The sequence below is a fragment of the Micromys minutus genome (assembly GCF_963924665.1).
Source record: "Micromys minutus genome assembly, chromosome: 4".
In the NCBI taxonomy this organism is placed as follows: domain Eukaryota; kingdom Metazoa; phylum Chordata; class Mammalia; order Rodentia; family Muridae; genus Micromys; species Micromys minutus.
The window spans coordinates 2,990,825-3,007,660 of NC_137973.1; the positions used below are offsets into that span (position 1 = coordinate 2,990,825).

The 16,836-nt window shown below is 37.8% G+C and overlaps 1 protein-coding gene across 1 annotated transcript in view; it reads right to left on the bottom strand.

Moving 5' to 3' along the window:
• The window catches only part of LOC308419740 (vomeronasal type-2 receptor 1-like), a gene marked incomplete at both ends in the record, with an annotated part of 32,960 nt that extends 20,749 nt beyond the window's left edge, over positions 1 to 12,211 (bottom strand). The window contains 3 exons of the mRNA XM_080915529.1: positions 134 to 1,003; positions 6,699 to 6,990; positions 11,976 to 12,211. Coding sequence (XP_080771655.1) covers positions 134 to 1,003; positions 6,699 to 6,990; positions 11,976 to 12,211 — 1,398 coding nt within the window. The remainder of the gene's footprint in view (positions 1 to 133; positions 1,004 to 6,698; positions 6,991 to 11,975) is intronic.
• Positions 12,212 to 16,836: the final 4,625 nt, after the last annotated feature.

Genomic DNA, 16,836 nt, shown 5'->3' on the forward strand with positions numbered 1-16,836 from the left:
AATAATCAAGTGATCATGACAAGTTTTCATCCTATAAAATTGTATGGAAACAAATCTGCAATTTCAGTATTATGAGCATGAAAGTGAAAACTTGATTTTACATCGTGCTATTACATGGGGTCAAATAACATACCTTCATGGACTCAAAATCAGGTATATTTGGACATACTATATTTTCCCTATATTCTTCTGATGTATCAACTTGCATTAAATGATCCATAGTATAAGCAATAAGATAGACTGCTTGTTTGACATTGTTGGTGATTCTCAGCTGAGAAGTATCCAGATAGGTATTTTTCAGATCTCCCAGCTTCTCCTCTCCAGTGCAGAGCTGATCAGACATGGCATACAATCTGTCTTCTTTCCCAGTCATATTCACTCTGTGGTCCACATTGTAAGGCACACTGCTGTTGGGCCAGGTACAGTTAAAAGCAGTTTGCCAGAATTCCATGGTCAAGACATCATTTGGATCCTTGCTAGGGTGTACATCATAAAGAAATTCTTTTAATCCTGGTATGACACTTCTGGGTATTGCAAATCCAATGGTTCCACCAAAATAGGGGAAATACTCAGGCTTTGCAATGAGAGCTGAGGTAATCCAGGCTTCGCTGGCTATCCATGTCCTGTCCGTTATGTTATGATGAATCACTTCCAGCACAAAGGGGCTCAGGTCAATGTCAGTTGTAAAAAGCACAACGACTTTAGCAGTGGAACTCTTTACTGCCTCAACAGCTTGTTGCATTTTCTCATTGGAGTAAACTTTTGGGATGGTTTCAGAGAAAGCAACACACAGACTGGCCCTCTCCATTTTTTCCCTAAATAATTTTACTCCATTTTTACCATAATCATCATCAGCTGCTATAGCACCTACCCAGACCCAACCAAAGTGTCTAATTAGATTTACCATGCCCTCAGTCTGAAAGTTATCACTGGGTATTGTGCGAAAAAAATTTGGAAATTGATATCGGTCACTAAGAAGTGCGGAGGAAGAAGCATAATCCACCTAAAATTGAAAATATTCATAATTATTGGCTAGCAAGAGCCAAAAATTAAATAAAATGACAGTTTCAGAATATTTAAGAAGGAGCTGAACACTGATCCCTTCGCCCTGACATCCTTCTCTAGACAATGTCTTTTTACTTGATCTTCCACTTCCTGGGTGGGAATGGGGACAATTCTGAAAACACTTTGGTCACCCTATCAACACAAAGGTTTCAGAGATGCCAACTGTTAAGATAAAGACACTAGTGTCACTGGTGTTCATGGGTGGAACCTCAGCAGTGTAAAGAAGTGCTCTTGCACTTTTCTCCATCTTTCCTTTGCAATTCTCTGAAATAAATAGTGCATTTGATTTGCATTGTGGGTAATTAATGCAGCATCTATCTACAGCTAACTAGTCCCTGGATCGTGTGTGTGTGTGTGTGTGTGTGTGTGTGTGTGTGTGTGTGTGTGTGTGTGCATTAAAGTATCACAAAAGAAAAGAAAGGAAAAGAAGAAGACTAGAAAGGAAGGGTTCAAAGAATAAATAAACGGGTAAAGGTAGAAAGAGGAAAGAAGGAAGAAAAGATAAGAGGCTGCAAACACATAATGGAGGAAGAAAGGTGAGTGAAAAACTGCCGTTACTTCAGGATCACCAATAATCTTGATCATCATTCATATCAATTCATCCTGACATGTTACTGACTGAGGCTTTGAAATAATTCTACATCTTTTAATTTTCCTAAGAATTCATAATTTGCAATTATTTGTTCTAGTATTTACATACATCAATCTCTCTGGGTTGAATATAATTATTAAGTTAACTAATATGAAATCCCAATCTCATTTTGGCATGTTAATATGATTATTTTGCTTATGACTCTCAAGCATCAACAAACACCTGAGTCTCTTCATCTCCTTACATGTCCTCAGTACAAGCCATTCTTAACTTTAAGTTATCTCTCTAGCTCTTTTGCCCCTAGATCAGTAGCGAGTCTAATGCACAAGTCCAGGGAGGTCACACCAGGAGTTCTCAGTGTGCAGAGACCACTGTGCTCTCTGGAAAAGGGTACATTACAGTCTACAGTAAAAACTGACTCTCTGTTATCAGGACTTGAGATCTGCCCAGGGAAGGCCGAGTGTCCAGATCCTATCAGATCACCATGTACTAAGGATGGTCTTTAATAACAACAAAGACAAAAAAAAGTCAAATACACATGGAAGGTGAACAGTGTGCTACTTAACAATAAAATGGTCAAGGAAAAAATAGAAAGAAATTAAGAATGTTTAGAATTTAACAAACCTAACCCTATGGGATGAAATGAAGTAGTAAGAAAACTCAGCTCTGAATATCTCCTCCCCCCACCAAAAAAAAAAAAAAAAAAAAAACTGGAGAAAGCATACGCTAGTAACTTGACAGCACAGCTGAAAGCACTAGAAAAAAAAGAAGGAGATACGCCCAAGAGGAGTAGACGGGAGGAAATAATCAAACTCAGAGCAGAAATCAACCAAGTAGAAACAAAAAGAACCATACAAAGAATCAACAAAACCAAGAACTGGTTCTTTGAGAAAATTAACAAGATTGATAAACCCTTAGCCAGAATAACAAGAGGGCACAGAGAGAGTATCCAAATTAATAAAATTAGAAATGAAAGGGGAGACATAACAATTGAAACTGAGGAAATTCAAGATATCATAAGATCCTACTACAAAATCCTATTATCAAGAAAACTGGAAAATCTGGAGGAAATGATTGAATTTCTAGACAGATACCAGATAACATAGTAAAATTAGGATCAGATAAACCATCTAAGCAATCCCATAACACTTAAAGAAATAGAAGAAATCATCATAAGCCTCCCAAATTAAAAAAAAAAAAAAAAAAGCCAAGGGCCAGATGGGTTCAGTGGAGAATTCTATTAGACCTTCATGGAAGACCTAGTACCAACACTCTCCAAACTATTTCACAAAATAGAGACAGAGGAAAGACTACCCAACTTATTCTACAAAGCCACAATTACTCTTATTCTTAAACTACACAAAGACTTTACAAAGAAAGAGAACTTCAGACCAATCTCTCTTATGAACATTGATGTAAATATAGTTAATAAAATTCTTGCAAACCGAATCCAAGACCACATCAAAACAATCATTCACCATGACCAAGTAGGCCTCAACCCTAGGACACATGGATTTCAATATATGGAAAGCCATCAACGTAATCCATGATATAAACAAACTCAAAGATAAAAATCACATGATCATCTCACTAGTAGCTGAGAAAGCATTTGACAAAATTCAACACCCCTTCATGTTAAAAGTCTTGAAAAGAGCAGGAATCCAAGTCCCATACCTAAACATAGTAAAACATACAGCAAACTAGTAGCCAACATCAAACTAAACAGTGAGAAACTTAAAGAAATCCCAATAAAATCAGGGAGTAGACAAGGCTGCCCACTCTCCCTCTACCTATTCAATACAGTACTGGAAGTACTAGCTAGAGCAATGAGACAACAAAACAAATTCAAGGGGGTACAAGTCAGAAAGGAAGAAGTCAACATATTACTATTTGCCAATGACATGATAGTATACTTAAGTAACTCCAAAAATTCCACTAGAGAACTTTTACATCTGATCAAAAACTTCAACAAAGTACCTAGATATATAATTACCTCAAAGAAATCAGCAGCCTTCCTCTCCTCAAAAGATAAATATGCTGAGAAAGAAATTCACAATACTCACAAACAATATGAAATACCTTGGGGTGACTCCAGCTCAGCAAGTGAAAGATCTGTTTGACAAGAACTTTAAATCTCTGAAGAAGGAAATTGAAGATGTTAAAAGATGAAAAGATTTCCCATGCTTATGGATTGGAAGAATCAACATTACAAAAATGGCTATCTTACAGAAAGCAATCTACAGATTCAACGCAATCCCCATCAAAATTCCAACTCAATTCTTCATAGAGTTGGAAAGAGCAATTTTGAAACTCTTCAGGAATAACAAAAAATCTAGAATACCTAAATCTATTCACAACAACAAGAAAATTTCTGTGGGAATCTTTGACCTCAAGCTATATTACAAAGGAATTGTCTTTAAAATTGCATGGTATTGGTACAGAGATAGGCAAGTATATCAATGGAATAGAATAAAATAGTCAGAAATGAATGTTCACACATATTGTCACTTGATGTTTGAAAAAGTTGCTGAAAACATTCAATGGAAAAAAGGCAGCCTCTTCAACAAATTGTGTTGGTTCAACTGGCAGTCGGCATGCAGAAGAATGTAAAATGATACTTTCTTATCTCCTTGAACAAAGATCAAGTGTAAGTTGATCAAAGTTCGCCACATAAAACCAGGTTCACCAAAACTATTAGAAAAGTAACTGGCGAAGTGCTTAGAATACATAGGCCTATGCTCTAATATCAAGAATCAACATATGGGACGTTTTGAAATTGCAAAGTTTCTGTAAGTCTAAAGACACTGTCAAAAAAATGAAACAGCAGCTAACAAATTGGGAAAGAATCTTTACCAATCCCACATCTGAAAGAGGGCTAATATCCAGTTAATACAAAGCACTCAGGAAGTTGTACTCTATAGAATCAAATAATACTATTAAAAATGGAGTATGGAGCTAAACAAAGAATTTTCAACTGAGGAATATGTAATGGCTGAGATACATCAAAGAAAATGCTCAACATCCCTAGTCATCAAGGAATTGAAAATCAAAAAAAGCCTGAGATTTTACCTCACACTAGTCAGAATGGCTAAGATCAAAACTCAAATTACAGCAGATGCTGATGAGGATGTGGGGAAAGAAGACAACTACTCCACTGTTGGTGGAGTTGTAAGATGGTACGACCACTCTGGAAATTAGTCTGTGGTTCCTCAGAAAATTGGACATAGTACTACCTGAAGACCCAATTATTCCACTTCTGTGCATATACCCTAGAGATGCTCCAACATATAACAAGGATACATGCTCTACCTTGTTCATAGAAGCCTTATTTATAAGAGCCATAAGCTGGAAAGAACCTAGATGTCCTTCAACAGAAGAATGAATACAAAAAATTGTGGTACATTTACATAATGGAGTACTACTCAGCTACTAGAAACAATGGCATTACAAAATTCCTAGACAAATGGATGTGTACTGACTGCTTTTGTGTCAACTTGACACAAGCTGGAGTTAATCACAGAGAAAGGAGCCTCTGTTGGGGAAATGCTCCATGAAATCCAGCTGTAAGGTATTTTCTCAACTAGTGATCAAGGGGGGGGGGGGAGGGCCCAGTCTATTGTGGGTGGAGCCATCCCTGGGCTGGTAGACCTGGGTTCTATAAGAAAGCAGGCTGAGCAAGCCATGGGAAGCAAGCCAGTAAGTGACATCTCTCCATGACCTCTACATCAGCTCCTGCTTCCTGACCTGCTTGGGTTCCAGTCCTGACTTCCTCTGATGATGAACAGCATTATGGAAGTGTAAGCTGAACAAACCCTTTTCTCTCCAACTTGCTTCTTGGTCATGATATTTTGTGCAGGAATAGAAATCCTGACTAAGAAAGGATGGAAATAGAAAATATTATCCTGAGTGAGGTAACCCAGTCACAAAAGAGTAGACATAATATGCAGTCACTGATCATTGGATACTAACCCCAGAAAGCTCTCAATACTCAAAAACAACTCACAGACCATATGAAGCTCAAAAAGAAGAAAGGCCAAAGAGTGGAAGCCTCAGTGCTTCTTAGAAGAAAAATAAGCATATAGCACCCTCTCAGAGTGGGGTACACCTAGATCTCAAATGATTAATAATTCAAGAGCTAAGAATGCATCCTTGTGGCAATCCTTAATATTTAAAAATCATTATGTTTAATCTTTACACACCAAGAGAACTTTTACTATTTCTATGTTACATTTTGTTTTACGTATACTTTATGTTCTTTCAAACTAGTAAGTTTTCAATTAATACTATTAAACCTTTTTTAAAATATCAAGTACTGACAATTATATTCATATAGTTTTATGTAAAACTGCTTTTAAAATCTGTACATTTATCTTTGTTTTAAAAATAAAGTTCTTTAAAAAACACCCAAAGTTAAACCTGTGCCTTATTCCAGCCACCAGTCAAATACCAAGTACTTATGGATAATTTCTACCCTGCTTCACATAGTCCTCTGATCCCGCTGAACATGTTAGTCAATGCAAACATGATGCTCCAGCAGTCTGAGAAATTTCAAGTACCTTCTAAATATGCAGTGATCCTCATTGCCAGGGCTTGGTTGAACAGACTAATTGGGGAATCTGGAGCTATTCTATTTTCTCTCTGTAACTTAGTAGAGCATCTCTGGACTTCATAGATATTTGTAATATTTTCTATGTGCTCTTTGTATCCCCCCCTCTCTCTCTCCCTCCCTCCCTCCCAGCTCCCTCATTCCCTCTCCCTCCCCTTCTACCTCTCCCCTACCCTCCCGCCCTGCCCTTCTCTCCCATCCTTCTCCCACTTCCTCTCTTCCCATCCTATCACTCCACTTTTCTGGTCTTCTCAAGATAGAATTTCCTTCTGCAATATCCAGGACTGTCTCTGCGCTCACTTTGTTTAACAGGTTTTCTTTGACTGCATAGAGATTCACCTCCCTCTACCTCCCAAGTTCTGGGATTAAAGACATGTTCCACTGCCCTTGTCAAGTGTTTATATTCCTTTCTAAGCCCACACTATGCCAAGATACCTGTGGTATATTATACACCTCTAGCATTTGTGAAACAGCAACTGACATAGTTGTTCCTCCTGTTCCGATAATTCCAACTAGAAATTTTCCACTGCTGTTTCTCCACTGAGGCTTGTATTCTTCCTGTCCTGTTAGAAACACCAAAGATGACTCCATTGATTTGGAGGTGGAGAAACAATTGTCAAATATCTGGTAACCCAGAGTGTACCCAGGCAAAATGTCCTTCCTTTCATTAATCTCCTTGATGGTGTGGATCATGGCTTTCATCCATCGAAAACCACGGAAATTAAACCTAGAAAAGAAAAGGATTCGTGAGCCAGCGGCTAATAAGTAAGTTAGGAAAATGGGAAGCTTTTCAGGAGAAAACTTTTTGTTAATAGAGTGATTAAAGCATTTGGTGAAGGTACAACAGGTGCCTCAGTTTTCTGTAGGTGTCAGATTTTTGTCTTTATAAATGACTGGAATTAATTTTCTTGCCCTATATATGTTTTATGCTATTCCATTTGGAAATTTTTTGTTACTTCTTTTCAAAGTTGTTCTTCTACTTAAAATTTTCTTAACCAAATACACCTAACAATCTCTTAGAACAGGCTTTCTTACTTCATTTTATGTCCCTAGAAACAATGATTCTCTCATCCTGGGCCTTTTTCCTTCTAAATACTAAATATAACAATAAATATAATTTTTGTACGTCAAGTACTTGTGGTAGAATTTATTAAAGTCAGCATTTAAATTTCTGTATTCTATGCTTCAATTACAAAGTATAATGTACTGTTGAAATGTTTAACTGAACATGTTTTCTTGTTGTTCTCATGTAAAAATGTAAATATCAGCCCCTAATTTTTGTTTGGCATTTGTTACAAAGGGGCATAATGCCCCTGTAGTGTATCAGCATTGTTCTCAAGGCTTATTACATGGAACAACACCAAAGCATTTTCTTATCATCCACTTCTTCACCTGAGTTCTAAACAATCCTTTGAAAAATGTAAAGCAATCACAATATAACTGTTTTCTTGCTTTACTCTGTAGCTGGTTGTACTATTAAATTTTATATCGTTAGTAAAAAACAACTGTAACTTAATATTTTCTATTTGTAATTTGAATTTTTTTCCTGTCCATATGAATGCACATTATGTTATGTGAAGAGATGTCAATGACAAATGTCTTCCTCAGTCACTCTCAACCTTATTGTGAGAGACAGGCTTCTCTATAAGAAAGAAGAACAATCAAACAAAATTCACATATGTGTATATACACACAAAATTATATACATACATATATATATACATACAAAACAAAACTTGGATGAAAAGATATGTATAAGCAAAGAAATACAAATAATAAACATCCTAGACTAAAGAGCTACCAAAATTCTTGAAGCATGTTATAGAGCTGGAGAGAGCATTGCAAACAGACAGGTGGCGAGCAGTTACTACAACTACAGAAAGACACCACAAGTAGAAAAACAGTCAGACATAGAGCAGATCAGTAATTTCAGGACATATTTAGGGAGGAAACACAATTAAGAAAAAGCAGAAAACAGAAGAGAGTAGAACATTGTTTTCCATTTGTTAATTAATTTCCAAGTTCACATTGATTACATTATATGTCTTCTAAATAAGTACTACAGCAATTTTTAAGTAAGATAGAATGGCTACACTTGCTTGTTTCTGATTTCTGATTGCTTGAAAGAACTTTTTCAGCCCTTTATATTGAGGTAATAAATCTATCTTTGTTGTTGAGGTAGTGTCTTTCTTGTATACAACAGAGTGATTGTTGAATTGAGTTTATTGATGTTGAGAGATATTAATGATCAACGATTGTTAATTCCTGCTATGTTGATGTTGGTTTTGACATAGTATGCATCCATTTCTCTTCTTTTGTTTTTACTGGTGTGGAATTACTTCTTGTGTGTAGTTAGTCTCATTGATGTGTAGTTTTATTTCTAGTGCTTATTAAGGGCTGAATTTTGGATAGATACTGGTTAAATTTGATCTTGTCCTGGAATGTCTTGTTTTTTCCCTCTATAATGGTAGTATATTTTATGGCTATAGTAATCTGAGCTGGCATCTGTGGTTCCTTACAGTCTGCAAGACATATGTCCAGATCCTTCTTCCTACTGGCTTCAGTGTGAGAGGACGTACGTAATCCTGCAGTGACTTGAGCTTCCCAAATTTATTTAGAAATTAAAACCATTCCAGTTGTCTTTTAAATCCTTGCCAAACCAAGACTGTTGTACAGTCCCACAGCCAACATTAGTCTGTGTCTTTGCAATCTTGTGGAAGTGGTGGGGGAGCGATTGATGAACTTGGAGGGAATATGGATTCCATAAGAAGAACAACACAATCAACTATCCTTGGTACCTGGGTATTCCTATAGATTGAACCACCAATCAAAGTGCATACAAGGTGTGGATCTGGACCCCTGCACAATGGAGCAGACATACATTTTGGGCTTCATTACAGTTCTCCAAGACCTAGACCAGGGGTTGATCCTGACTCTGTTGTCTGCCTGTGAATCCAGTTTCCTTAAATGGGCTGCTATGTTAGACCTCAAAGGTAGAGGATGTTTCTAGTCCTGCAGTGATTTCTTGTGCCAGGGTAGGTTAATACTCTGGGGTTTGTTGGAACTTTCCATTCTCAGAGTTGAAAAAGATAAGTAGTGGGAGAGAAGATTTATGAGGGAATTCTGGGACAAGATGATGTCTGGTGATCAACATGTAAAATCAATCTATATATATATATATATATATATATATATATATATATATATATATATATATATATATATATATATAGTTATAGTTATATAACACACACAAAATTAAGGTAGATTTCATTTCAAGATCTACAAAATATTCACTTGCATTAAGCCTGTAAGTATATGTTTAAATTAACCAAAGAATTAATTAGTTGTTCCCCAATGAAAAAAATCTATCTGTCCCAAAGTGGGTTATTTACAGTATTGAATAAACTGAAATAATCTTTAATGCAGAGGTAGCTACTCAGCTGTGTGGGAATATTCTCTATTTGTAATAACACTTTATAGAGAGATGACACCGGAGTGTGAATAGAGCAGGAAGTGATACGTGCAGCAGGCATCTTACGGTGATTAAAACTGCATTGAAGGGACTGGGCCCTTAACCATCAACAAGGAAAACATCTCAATGTGAATAGGTGAGGTGTGGGGAGAGTTTTCTTTATTCATTGAGTTCTATTAAGATTTCCACAATACAATTACATATTATGTATCATTTTTGTTCAAACATATTATAAATTTAACTTGTGTGTGCATTAACAAAAGCAAAATATAAAACATTCTCTTCTTTGTATCATTTATTTATAATATTTTTAGAATAATATAAATCTTCCTCTTTCATACAATTTAGCCTGTGGTCACCTGAAACTAGTACTTTGCAGAAGTTGTTGATTTCCAAATGAAACTTTTCCAAACCCCATCTTGGATTCATGAAGCAGTTACTGTTAAATCAATGATACAATGATATTAACATTAAATTAGATCCACCATAACTTCTGAATATATAAAATAAGATTTGTATATGGGTTCACTAGGAAAGTTTGAATTACATGGAGGAAGTATAAACTACTGGAGAACACTGGAATTGGATGCAAATAGGGGGACTGTAGATTATTAATGGTGAAAATGAATTATATAAAACTAATTTTAAAGAAACATATTAAAACATATAAAACTAAAGAGTATCCACTCAAATCATAATTATAAATATTAAACAGATCCCTAACAAACACAGTGATAAAACTAGTTTTTCCAGTGGATATTTTTACTTCTCACATCATTTCTATCATAGGACAAAATAAATTCTTTTTTTATAACCGATTTATTTTTTGAGCACTGTGTTTCGACTTTTCATATGCCTGTATAAGGGTGTTATAGAAAGTCGTAAGCTGCCATGTGGGTACTAGGAATTGAAGCATCTTCCTCTGGCAGAGGAACTAGTGTTATCGTCTCTCCAGATCCATCAAATTATTTGTAATAGGCAAAAATTATATTGAAATGTCTGAGAGCCTAGGATACAATGTATATACTTGTAATCACAGCATGAGGCAGAGGGGTAGGAATTTTACAGTTTGAAGGTGAGCCGACTCTATATTGTAATTTACTGACACATTACAGTTAATGGGAAGACGTCTCTGTAAACCAAAAAGAAAACCAATATCAATAAGAGGAATTACTGTATTTCCCATCTGACCTTTGTGGGAAATCAACTTGCAGAGTTCCAGTATAAAGTGGACTCTAAGTCAAGTCATTGAGATCATGGAGTTGAAGTGTGGGGCATTAGATAGAGAGCTGACAGCCGTGACTAAGTGATGGGCGGCTGCTGTGGTATCACAGTCATCATCACTACTTCCTGTGCCTTCAGTGAAAACTGGAAACCACTTAGAGAGATGAAGAAAGTGTTAGCTGGAGACTCATCACTAATCTCACATTCTTAGCAAGAGACTGCTATGTCCAATAATAATTGGATTTCAAACCTTTATAAAAGTAAAAATGTAGTGATTGAAATAGATATAGTGATGGAGGAAACTGGAAAACCAGCTATAATGACCACACAGCCTCATGGAAACATCTGCTGTATAAGGTACAATGTCTAATATGATCAGTACCTGTGCTACTCTCATACTATTGACAATCATTTGTTTCTTTTCAAAAGACTCAGAATTGATAGAAAAAATAAAAATGCAGTTTTATGCCGGCAATAGGATTGTAGGTTATTGGTTTTGTTCTCTTAATTTATGGCATTATTTTTATGTTTAAAATCTCTTTATTTGTATGTTTAAGATCCATATATTAACTTGATGTGTCCCAACTTTCTTTTTCTGACAATAATTGCTGTATTTAAGCCTCAAGAATTCTATTTTTTGATATGATATCTTTCAGAAGGCAGCAGTATGAACAGAGTTTTTCCTGCAGTTTAGAATCCTATGGTGAACCCTTCCTCAGACACAAAGCAGAGTTCCCAGACCTTCTGAACGTGTACATTCTCTTCTGCAGATGTGGCATGCATCCCTCCTCTACATGGCTAATGAGCTTTTACAGACTTTTTTACTTCTGCTGCTGATCAAAGAGAATCTCTGAGAATCTGCAACAGGAAACTATTCTCCCTATAAACGGAGATAAATGCTGATAGTTCCAGAGTGACAACTGATTCAACTGAAATCCAGGCTTTAAGTCAGCCATCTACTCTTTGTGGCCACCCTAATTCAGGTGAAAAAAATAGATTTAACCATGACTTACCCCTCACACATGGCTGATTCTCTTTCATCATCAGAGTCACTTTTTGGCATGGTCCTATAGTGAACAGGAAACAGTCCTCCAATAACAACAGAGTGGTTCTCAGCTTCTACATATCCAGTCAAATTAAACCTGCGCAGCAACCTGCAAGTCACATTCTGGTCTTCATTTTGAGCATATAAATCAACCCACAAATATGTAGTTAATCCCAGAAGCAAGCACTTCTTTCTGCTCGCCATTTAGTCTGGTGAGCTTGAGGATAATGAAAGTTTCGAAGTGACACAGGTCTTCAGGAAGCACCTGCACGGAGTGTGGGAGTGTGTATGTGCCTAACCCAGTGACCAGCTAATTTCATGTTGTATCCTGACTAATTTCATGCTGCAGACACAGATGTCACAATCACTTGCAATTCATGGATCTGGAATAGGAGCTGAGCAATCAGAAGAAACACCTGGTCATCCTGTCTGCTCTGCAGTAGTAAATAATGACAGAACTGTGGGATTCAGTTTGAAGGTTATTTTCAGTTGTAGAAATGGGTCCCTCTTGTTTGACACTGTCATGTTCATCAAGTGTCACTGCAGCCAACTCCTTGGACTTTGGGCATGTCAGGCAGGCCCTACATTGTCACGCGCCCACGCTTCCCGCCGGTAGGAACAGGCATGCAACAACACACAAGATTCTTCTGCGGACAACCTTTATTGTACAGCACTCTGAGCAGGGGACTACTTGAGCAGGAAACTTCTCTCTGAGCCGGGGACTCCCTACCGGGGTCTACTGTATAGGCGACCTCTCACGTGCAGTCTCCCACGTGCGATCTCTCTGCCCAGTCTCTTTCCATGTGGGATCTCTCCGCAATCTCTCTTGTTGGGTCCCTCTCCACGTGGGATCTCTCTGCCATCTCTCCACGTGGGGTCTCCCGCAATCTCTCCACTATCTCCCTCTCCACATGGGGGAGAAATGCACTGCTATATATGCCTAGGAGACTCGTGTCGCTACCTGATTGGTGCATCCTCCAGTAGCTCATTCACGTGCCCTGAGATTGGGCTGTGACGTATGTGGCACATGCGCATTAAGTCTCTTGGCTGGGCAACAGCTCTGTTGGCTGAGTTCTCGGCGGGAAGCCGGCGCCATGTTTGGGTGCAGTACAAACAGCTCCCTACATCTCCCCCTACTTTCTTAAATAAAAACATGGCTGATCAACCATCAGGCTCTTGTTGGACCTTTAGGGTTCAAGACCATGATCAGTAATAATTTTTGGGTAAGGCACCTTCCTGCGTGCAATGGGAACAAGCCCCGCAGGGTGCAAAGGCTGCCTAATTGTAGGACACCCGATCCTGGTGCGATGCCTCAAAGGCTCAGGGTGCAAGGGCTATCCAGACACAGACCCAACACTTTTTCTGAAGCATACTAAGCCAAACAGAGGGAGAGGTGCCCATTTCGAGTGCAGCAAGAGCTTGTGCTATGACCACTTTGTCACGTTATTGTTGAGTATGGAGTTTGCACACCATCTAGAGCAGAAACACAGTCTCTCTGCACAAAAGCATGCCAAAATTACTTGACAAGGCAAGAGTTCTAAAATCCCCATAACCCTGCTATCTCTGTGTCTAAGGGCAAGTACAGTACATCAAAGGTTACAATGGTGACAAACAAACAAGAAAATAGTTATGCATTAGGGCATATGGGCATCGGTTTTGGGAATACCGACAGAATCTTCCAACTTGCCTCTCCTCTGACTCTCTGGTTCCAAAGCATCAGGAGCAGGGCTGTCATCACCCCAAACTATCTAGCCCATCCCCTTATATAGGAATCTGTCCTCACCTTGGACGCGGAGCCCCCTGATTAGTTGAAACTCATCAGGCCCTATGATGCCACGGGAGAGGCAGAGCTCAAGGAGTGGAAAGTTACCCAGCACGTGCGCACATGACTTGTTTACTGCTAACTCCAGCCGGATGTCAGCGCCATCTTGTAATGGAGAATGTACAGGCAGCGCCCCACACTACATCTTCATCAATTTCTTTTCTCTTGCTTGGTGGCCCTCACTCAAAGACATTTTGTTTTGTTTTATTTTCAGGTCAGTGCATGATTCCAAGTCTCTCAGTCTTCCTCTCTGCACGTTTTCAAACATTGCCCCCCAACCCTTAGAATAAGTTTCATATAACTTTGTCAGAATAAAATTCAATATTTTTAAAAAAATGAAAGCCTCAGTCCTTCTTAGGAAAAAAATGTATAGCACCCTCTCTGAGTATGGTACACCTGGACCTTAAATCATTAATAATCCAAGAGCTAAGAAGATAGCCTTGTGGCAATATTTGGTACTCAAAGATCATTATGCTTAATCTATACTCAATGAGAAAACTGTTTCCATGTTATGTTCTGTCCTACATTTATTTTATGCTTATGGTAACCAGTGGGATTTCAATGCATGTTATCAAACCTCTAAAAGAATTAAGTACTGACAAAAATATTCATATAGTATTATGCCAAAATGCCTTTAAAAATCTATATATGTATTCCTCTTTTTAAAAAATAAAGTTGTAAGAGAGAAAAAAGAGAGACAAGAAAAAAATTCAGTAGTTTTGAATCATGGAGAATGTGTGGAACTTTTGATCACATGGATTTTTGCCCAACAACATTTTACAGAAAAAGTAGAAATTATTAAAAAAGACCTTGACATATATGTTTTACTTATAATGTTGAAGTTTATAATAAACTAAAAGCACTGTATCAGATGGAGCTCAGGGAGTCTTGTAGACTATGTGTGGGCAGTAGTGGGTGCTCTCAGAGATTAAACTACCTATCAAAAAAAGAACATGGCCTGAACCTAAGTTGCCTGCACACATATATGAGCAGTACAGCATGGTATTCAAGTGACTCTGCCAATATGTTAAGTTAGGGCTGACTCTGCATCTGTTATCAGGCTCTGCACCCTGTTTTCTTGTCCAGCTTCAGTGGGAAAGGATAGGCCTAACCCTGAAGTGACCTTGTGTGTGGTTGTGCGAATAGGGTGAGGCAAAACCACTGGGAGGGGCCTGATAAGAAGACTACTCGGGAGTTCTTACCCTTTCCTTCTAAAAAGAAATCAGGAAATGGGGAAGAGATCGGTGTGAGGGGCCTCTGAGAGAAGCGAGGTATGATGTTGGGCTGTAAAGAAAATAAATTAAAAAAATTTAAAATCCTCGTTGTATAAATTTTACTAATATTTACAATGGAGAGATCTTAGAGTCAGCTATGGTCTAGTCACATCCTGGGCTACATGGGTTCTGTAGATCATATTCAAAAATGTATTCACTGACCTAAGGAAAAGCCATAAGGTTCAAGAAAAAAAGAAGAAGAACAAGAAGATGATAACAAAGCAACACTGAAAATTTCATTCCAAATTCCCCAAAATTTACCTGTTTTTTCTACCTCTTCAACTTCTTAGTATTTTTTAACAGGAGAAAAAGTAATCAGTGTGAGGAAGAAGTCAAAAGAGAAAAGCTTTTATTTTTCTTATGGTTTTATAGACAGCCATATTTGTATTTCCATATTTGTTTCAGTTATAATCAATGCGTATACAACACACTAGAGGGCTATATTTTGTAAAAGTTTTTACACTTTTATATTTCTCTATATTGTCTTATTGAATATGAGAACGTGGCTTCAATTTCTGTAATGAATAAACATATACTAGTGAAATAAATCCCTTCTCATTAAAAAACAATTTTTCACAAGTACTCTTGTTACTGAACCCTTACATTTATTTTTCACATGGTTGTAATCATCAGTCACCCTGGCTACACCTCACTATAAAGTATGATGACTCCCTCCGCCTAACCCTCACTGAAAAATGTCTTACATTTGGTTCAGCCTTCCCACAGAAAGGATCTTGTTTCTAACTCACTGTTGAACTAGGAATCTGTGCTCATTATGCACAGCTGGCTCACTCTTCTAAAGTCACCCTGCAGTGACACACTTGCCTTGACCAAGTGCTATCCGTGTTCCAAGTGTCTACAGAGTCTTTATTTTCCAAAGTGTGTGGGCCTCACATAATGTCCCTGATATTTTCTAGGTATTGCTAACCATCCTTTGTGAGTAGCCTGAATATCAGGGGCTCTCTCCCTATATCCTTTACAGGGTTTGGCTTCATCTAATAAAATGTCTGACTGGTTAGAGAGCATTCAGTTCCAACAGCATGAGAATTTCTACAGAACTTCTGGGCTGAGTCAAGAACTTTTCCACAATGACTCAGAAACGTGCCTCACTCAAGCTTGGCCTCCCTTTCTTCCTAGATGGCAGCTGTTTTGAGATGATTACCACTTGGTTGTCAAGGATACCTCTTAGAAAATTATGTTTATCATCCACAGTGACTTGTCATAAACCTCACAGGAAATGGTGTTCTAGAGGCTATGAAATTATTAAGACATGTTATTTCAAGTTATATTGTTCTTTTAAAATGAGTACTTTTTACTATTAATTGGTACCACATACCTTATTCTGTCTTACATGATAAAGTATATTCAGGTTTAGGAGGCTTCTGATTTGTGTAGCAGCATTTGTTATCCAGTTTGGGATCCTGGAGAATACTGACTATTTCTATCAGAGGAACAGTTATTTCATCCTCTACATGCCATAGAACTCAATGAAGGTCAAGAAAGGGGGACAAAATGCCATATCTGTACTCTCAGTGTGGGGGTGGGTGTCTTGTGAACTGCACATCTGCTAGAGCCCAGTTCCTCATTTCCAAGTACACTCTCTCAGTTTCTTTTTAATAAATGATCAGACATGTGCTAGCATGGCAAAAGCAAGCTAGGATAGGGTAACAAAAGCCCATGTCCTCTTTTAGTCCCATGAAAATAAAGGATACAAGTGAAGTCTAGGAGCTTAG